The sequence below is a fragment of the Chiloscyllium plagiosum genome, chromosome 9 (assembly GCF_004010195.1).
Source record: "Chiloscyllium plagiosum isolate BGI_BamShark_2017 chromosome 9, ASM401019v2, whole genome shotgun sequence".
Lineage (NCBI taxonomy): Eukaryota > Metazoa > Chordata > Chondrichthyes > Orectolobiformes > Hemiscylliidae > Chiloscyllium > Chiloscyllium plagiosum.
The window spans coordinates 9,690,051-9,697,696 of record NC_057718.1 but is presented as its reverse complement, the minus strand read 5'-3'; the positions used below and the strand labels follow the sequence as shown (position 1 = coordinate 9,697,696).

The 7,646-nt window shown below is 44.1% G+C and overlaps 1 protein-coding gene across 6 annotated transcripts in view; it reads right to left on the bottom strand.

The window, feature by feature from the left end:
* reps1 (RALBP1 associated Eps domain containing 1) overlaps positions 1–7,646 on the bottom strand; it is a 72,676-nt gene that overhangs the window by 9,257 nt on the left and 55,773 nt on the right. The window contains exon 19 of one of the 6 annotated variants that reach the window (XM_043695347.1): positions 4,927–7,166. The exons of the other annotated variants lie outside the window; for them this stretch is intronic. Coding sequence (XP_043551282.1) covers positions 7,098–7,166 — 69 coding nt within the window. The 3' untranslated portion in view covers positions 4,927–7,097. Of the gene's footprint in view, positions 1–4,926; positions 7,167–7,646 lie in introns of those variants that run through there. 6 annotated transcript variants of the gene reach the window in all.

Genomic DNA, 7,646 nt, shown 5'->3' with positions numbered 1-7,646 from the left:
TTCCTGATGAAGGGTTTTTGCCCGAAACATCGATTTTGCCTGTCCACGGATGCTGCCTGAATTGCTGTGCTCTTCCAGCACCACTGATCCAGAATCTGGTTTCCAGCATCTGCAGTCATTGTTTTTACCTCGGTGGGCAGTAGTAGTCTGGCGCACTGACCTCTACATCCCTGAAGCCAGGTGCCAACTCGCAGACACCTCCTCCTACTGCCCCCTTGATCACGACCTCACCTCCCACCTCGACTAGGAACTCAGTCAGTTTGCAATTACTATGCTTGAATAAAAAGACTCATTTACTATAGCGCCCATTATGCCTGCATGACCTCCCAAAGCACTTTTGAGACTTAAAATCTTTAAGTTGTTAAAAAAATACAGATTTCACCATGCATAGCAATGTAAAAATGACCCAACTTTTACAGCAGACCATGGTCATAGGCCTACAGTCTGAGCAACAATCCTTGTCTCTTACCATCAAACCAAGTTTGTATACAATTGGCTAGCTCTCCCTGGATCCCATGTGATCTAACCTTACCAACCTGTCTATCGCACCGAATCTTGTTGAAGGCCTTGCTGAAGACTATGCAGACAATGTCTACCGCTCTACATTCATCTATCTTCTTGGTCACCTCTTCAAAACAACTCAAATTTGAGAGACAGTATTTCCCACGCACAAAACTATGCTGACTGTGCCTAATCAGTACTTGCCTCTCCAAATGCACGTAGATCCTGCCTCTCAGAAACCCCTCCAATAACTTACCCACCACTGACATCAGACTCACCAGTCTATAGCATCCTGGCTTTTATTTTTTTAAAAACAGCCTCTCTTAAATGATGGTACATCAGCCAACCTCCAGTCCTCCGGCACCTCACCAGTGGCAGATGATACAAACATCACTGCTAGAGGCTCCACAATTTCTTCTCTAACTTCCCACAATGTCCTGGGATACACTTGATCTACTCATTTATTCAATTTCCAAGTTCCCTAGCCTCCATTTCTTTCTCCACAGTAAAAATTGATGCAAAATATTTGTTTAGTATCCCATCGCGTGGTTCCAGACAGATGTCATTGATCTTTAAGGGGCCCTATTTGCTCCTTAGTAACTATTTTACCCTTAGTGTACTTGTAGAATCTCTTTGGATTCTATAACTATCTGCCAAAGCTATCTCATGAACCTTTTTTGCCCTTTCCCCCCCCTTTCAAGTGTATTCCTACAGCCCGTATACTCCTGAAGAGATTCATTTGATCCAGCTGCCTATACCAGACATATGCCTTCTCCTTTTTCTTGACCAGAGCATGAATATCACTAGCTGTCCAGTGTTCCCTATTCCTTCCAGCCTTGCCCTTCATACTAACAGGAACATGCTGTCCTTAAAGTGTCATTACCTTGCTTTTGAAAACCTCTCACTTACAGGGATCCCTTTACCTGTGAACGTCCACAAGTTCCTGTCGAATACCATCAAAATTGGCCTGCCCAATTTAGAACTTCAACTTGTGGACCATGCCTATCCTTTACCACAAGGATTTTAAAACCGATAGAATTATGGTCACTGGTCCCAAAGTGCTGCTCCATTTAATACCTCAGTCACCTGCCCTGCCATGTTTCCCAAGAGGCCAAGTTTGGCCCCTTCTCCAGTACGGCCATCTACATATAGATCAAGAAAGTTTTCTTGAACATACTTAAACTCATCCCCATCCAAGCCTTGAACCCTGTGCCAGTCCCAGTTTATATTTGGAAAGTTAAAATCCCCTATGGGGATGTGCCCCCTGTGGAGAGCACGGTGGCTCTTTGGTTGGCACTGCTGCCTCACAGCATCAGGGACCTAGGTTCGATTCCAACCTCTGGCAACTACCTGTGTGGAGTTTGCACATTTTCCCAGTGTCTGCGGGTCCCCTCCGGGTGTTCCTGTTTCCTCTCACAATCCAAAGATGTGCAGGTTAGGGTGGATTGGCTATGCTAAATTGTCCATAACGTTAAGGTGCATTAGTCAGGGGTAAATATAGGACAGGGGAATGGGTCTGGGTGGACTTGTTGGGCCGAAGGGCCTGTTTCCATATTGTAGGGAATCTAATCTAATATTACAACCCAATTATTTGGGGTGCCCATTGTACAATCCCAAAGTGATCACCCCCATATTGTTCAGTTGCACCCAGTTAGCTTCACTGGATGACCCTCCAGGAATATCTGAAGTATGCCATGATGTTTTCCCTCATCACTCCCCTTCCTCTTTCCTTACTGGAGCATCATTGGGCTGCCAGTCCTGTCCCACCCTCAGCTGTGTTTCTGTAATCACTATGATATCCCAGTCTCGTGAACTCAGAGCATGGAAGGGAGCACCTGCCTTACTTGTCCAGCCTCTAATTAAAATGCATTTATTTCAATGCAAATCAGTCTTTTCTCATTTCTCTGTTGAATCTATTTAACTTACTCTCTAACTTCTGCAGCCTGCCTCAACTTTCTTTTGATTCACTACTGCTCAGTGTCCCACTTCCCTGCCAGACCAGGTCAAACCCTGCATAGCTCTAGCAAATCTTCACCCCAGGATATTGGTCCCTCTCCAGGTCAGGTGCAACACATCCCTCTTGTACAGATCACTTCAGCCCCAGAAAAGATCCCAATGATCAAAAAAATCTGAACTCCTGTTCCATCTCTTGGGTCCATGCATTCATCAGCCCTATTCTCCAATTCCTGTTCTCACTAGCACGTGGTACTGGGAGTAGTTCAGAGACTACAATCCTTGAGGTCTAGTTTTTTAACCTCCTGCCTAACACTCTATGTTCACTTTCAGAACCTCATCCCTTTTTATACCGACGTTGTTGGTACCAATGTGCACAATGGTCTCTGGCTGCTCACTCGCCCTCAGAATTTACCGCAACCACTCCACGATATCCTTAACCCTGGCACCAGGGAGGCAACATACCATCCTGAAGTTTCATTTGCGGCAGGAGTGCCTGTTTGTGCCCCTAGAGAATTCCCATCACAATTGCTCGCTTGGACTTTGCCACACCCTGCTTTACAGCAGAGCCACCTGTGGTGTCAAAGGCCTGGCTGCTGCTTCTGCAATTTTCTTCAAAAGGCTATCCCTCCCCCAGCTGTATCCAAAACAGTATACTTGTTTGAGAGAGACATAGCCACAGGAGACTCCTGCATTACCTGCCTACCTCTCCTGGCAGTCACCCATCTACCTGACTGCCTCTGTGATGTGGCCACCTCCCTCAAGCTGTTATCACACACCCAGCCTCCTGTTTGCTTGCTAGTGTCCACTTTCTGCTCCAACCACTCTGTGCAGTCCAAGAGGAGCTACAGCCAGGCACACTTCCTGCAGACATAGTCACTCGGGACAGTTGACTGCTCCCTGATCTCCTACATCTGATAGGAGATCCACACCACTCCACTGACTGCCATCTCTGCCCCTTTAATAATGAGCAGACTTGGGGGGAGGGGGAGCCTCAACAAAGCCTGGTATTCACCTAAATCTCTTGGATCTAACCAGCTATGCCTAGACTACAAAGCAGCCCCTTGCAAAACTGGCCTGTATAAAACAGCAATCCCTCCATCCCCCACTTGCTTAACCTCCCACACTTAATTCAATTCCAGCTATTGCACCCTCTTGCTAGTCACACTCTTCCCCAGATAAAGACCTAGATCTCCTATGCAGGGCCTGGATGGTCTTCTGAAGTTTGTGGCCTAGGATAAGTTGCTTAGGAAAACTCGCCACATCTCTCTCCCAACCATCCCCAACACACAGGAACACCCCCCCCCCCCCCCCCCCCCCCACCCCCTTTGACCTGTTGATCGTAGCTGCTGGAGAAAGTGGCTTTAAGTCTCTCTCAGCCCTGATCAAAATCAACAGGGATGTGTAGAGTCAGTTGCAGGGGACACAAGGTTGAAAGTTGTGCTCCTGCAGTGCTGTTAGGTCAGGAGTTGAGATTCTGAATCAGTGCCAAGGAAGCAACATTGATACACATCCCTGATGGCAGGCAAAATGATTTTCATTCAAGCTGCGTGGCCTTATGACTATTTCGCAGAATGAAGCTTATGATAGCAAACGAATGCATGACATATGCCACTGTTAACCCTATAGGTATATTAGGTCTAATAGGCCAAATGTACAATATTAATCATCTATATTCAATAGATGACAATGTTCATAGACTACAGGAAATCTCATCAATTTTTATAGGTTGTGTGTGACACAATGACACTTATGGATTATAGCTGTACTCTGGCTATAAACAATAGACAGGAAGTCAGAAAAACAGCAGCTACTAAGAACATTATTCCTCTGATTATAAACTCTGGAGCTGTTTTTAATTTATTCTTTCAAGGGATGTGGGTGTTGCTTGCAAGATCAGCATTTGCTGCCCACCTGCAACTGCTTATTGTTTCAGAGGGCAATTAAAATTAATCCACATTGCCATGGGTCTGGAGTCAGATACAGGCCAGACCAGGTAAGGATGTTAGATTTCCTTTCCTAAAAGGACAGTGAACCAGATTCGTTTTCTCCAAAACAATTGATCATTTCACATTACCATTACCGAGGACAGCTTTTCATTCCACATTTAATTAAGTGAACTCAGACTCTACTAGCTGGTGTGGTGGAATTTGAACCCATGCATCCAGAGCATCATCAGTCTCTGCCTTTGGATTACTAACCCAGTGACAATGTCACTTCACCAGTGCTTCACCCTCATCTCAGAACAAGGGCATCGGCAGTTGAGGACCAAGATGAGAAGAAAATGTTTTTACTGATAGCTGTAAGTCTTGAGGATTGCCAATGCTGTTGATGATTACAATTACTAAAGAAGTCAAGGATAGGGTGCGAAGAAGTGGAGGTAGTGAATGACATTGCAGACTTGACGTTTTTCATGATTCACTCCTAATCCTATTTATTAAATAGATAGAAATGGAGAGACGGAGTAGGCAGTCAGGTAAAATATTGTGCTGTTTTATTTGTGTAAAAATCACAGTTGCTAGATTGCTCTGCCAAGATATATCCATGCACTTTAACATCCAAGATCCCAGAGCTAGAGTAAGCAATTAAATAGAGCTGCTGTTAGTCAGCAATTTAATGGAAATTTACATACAAGATCAAAAGTGTATTATACAATTTACATCATACCCCTTATACAGTACATTGACCTGAATAACAAGGCGATTCTGATTCGGTCAGGACGCGAAGCCTTCCCTCCCTGTTCATCCCTTCTCTTTTGAAGTACAAAGCTAGAACAGTAAGGCTTGAAATTACAGAAACAAAAGATAATCCCAAATGCAAAAAAATGTTTTTTTCTCTTTTTTGAAAACAGAAACTGTAAATCATATTAACCCTTAGAATACTGAACACCAATGTCAAACTTAATTATAAAATCTCACTTTTTGCATAATAATTTAAAGAAATATTCTCTAGTTCTGTACAATTTTTGATTAAACTCCCATTTAAATTTAAAGATCACTTTACCAGTGTCAGGGAGGTGCACAGTATGTATTCAGTACTCAGAAGGCTATGTTGGTGGAATGGAAATCGGTCAGTAACATGCAGATAGAGGCTGTGTTGTGAGAAACCACAGAACTGCAAGTCATCAACATACACACACACACACAAAATATTCTGTCCTAAATCATCACAATTTATCCCACATACTGTGCTACTGCACAAACCCCACATATTTTAATTCATTTGGAGTGAGAATAGGGGAAAGGAGAGTATAGAATCAGCTGCTTAATGCAAATTTCATGCAAAACTGCACACGGATTCACCTGCAAGTGGTGGCTTTTTATATGTAACTTACAGTTCCACACAGGCATCTCACCCCAAAATCGTTTATGCCACACACCAGATGATCTCTCTTTCACAAATGCTTACGAGAAGTGACACAGTATTTGCACTTATTCCTCCTCCTCGCAGGTGAGATGTGTCATTCCAGGATCCTGCTTCTTTTCATGGATATATCATGCAGAAACTGATGGAAATTGCAAAGCCAAATGCAAAACACTGCACACCCACCTCCCTTAATCATGCGTGTATGTGCATCAGTCAGGCCTCACATCCTCCATGAAACATTAGTGAGCTCAGTGCACTCAAGTTAAAAAGGCCCGCTCCCCACGAGCATCTCAACATATTCAAACCAACAGACTGCTTTATCATAAACAGTCTTTAGCGAGTGACTGTCAGACATGTATTTAAAAACATCGTAGCTACTGTCCCTAAACATTTACCCAGGCTTCAAGCATTTTTACCTTTTACACCCTCCAATTAAAAAGTGGTTTTGAACCATGCCAAATAATCATGATTACACGCATACGTCAGTAGTGCAAAATATTTCATTATGTACTTCAGAGGTTGTTATAAACATATAGAGAAATCATTTACTGCAAGAATGCAACAGGTTTTTTTTGAGTGAAGCAGAGAAGAGCAAGATAAGCCATTTCCTCTCAATACACTAGAATAAAACCCAACTTCTCATCCAAAATGAAAGTTATGCAGATTGAGAAGAGAAGTACTTTGACACCTACACAGGAAACAATTTCCCATTCAAGCACAGCTCTTCCATCCCTAGTCTTTGCACAATCACAATCATAATCTACTATTATTAACATGTTCCATACAGTTAAGCAAGTTGATTAATTGAGTATGGGTGCTTCAATGTTGCTGATCACTCCCGTTTTCAAATGCAGCAAATCCCAAGTATTCAACAAGCCATAGCCTCACTAAGAACTTTCATCCTGTGGGTAAGCCAGCTGTGTTATGTTGGACTGATCTAGGAGGAGTTGTTAAATTATTTGCTCTTCTGTAGAATCAACACTAAAAGCAAATGACCTCCCGATTCAGGGCTTGAATGGCCATCAGCTTTATAACACCCTCTTGTATCGTCATCCGCCACCCACACACCAACACAGCGCTTCTTAAACATACTGCAGCCATGTGTCAAGTGTGCAGCTCAATGAAAGTAACCATGTAAACCTATTGCTTCATTGTAGACAGGCGAAGCTGAACACAGGTGTAAGCTATCTGCAGGGAGGAGGGTACCGTGACACAGTCGGATCAAACACCGGGTTTTTTAAAAAAAAAAGTCCCATCCAAGCGCTCGGGCTGCTCTGTTACAAATGTGAAAACGGCCGAAGCTGTTCCAGCTGGACTTCAAGAGAAATTCTCTCCTCGAGCACGTCCTATGGCAATTGGTCAGTGAGGTGAGGTGGGGTGGGGTGTATGAGACAAATAAACCAAGGGAGGGAAACCGAGATGGATCAAGACAGAGAGTGGGGGGAAGGGGGAGGCGGTGGAGGGAGCAAGAGAGGGATGGAGAAGAGAGGGAGCGGCAAAAGAGGGAGAAGGAGAGGGGTGGGGAAGAGAGGGAGGTAGGGAGAGGGCAGTTTGGGAAGACAGAGCGAGCGATAGCGCAAGTGGGGGAAGAGAGAGAGAGAGAGGGAGAGAAAGTGAGAAGGGGAGAGAGAAAGAGGAAGAAAGCTCTGGTTAATTCTTCACACTGCTCGAGTATACATATTCACTTACTCTCTCACTTCTTCATCAAGTGTCCATTCTCCCCAGTAGCAACACTGGCTGATTCCCTCACTAACCTCACCAGATCTCATTCATTTTGCCTTCACACTGTTGGTACATTCTAGGTGACTCTATATTCTTGCGACACG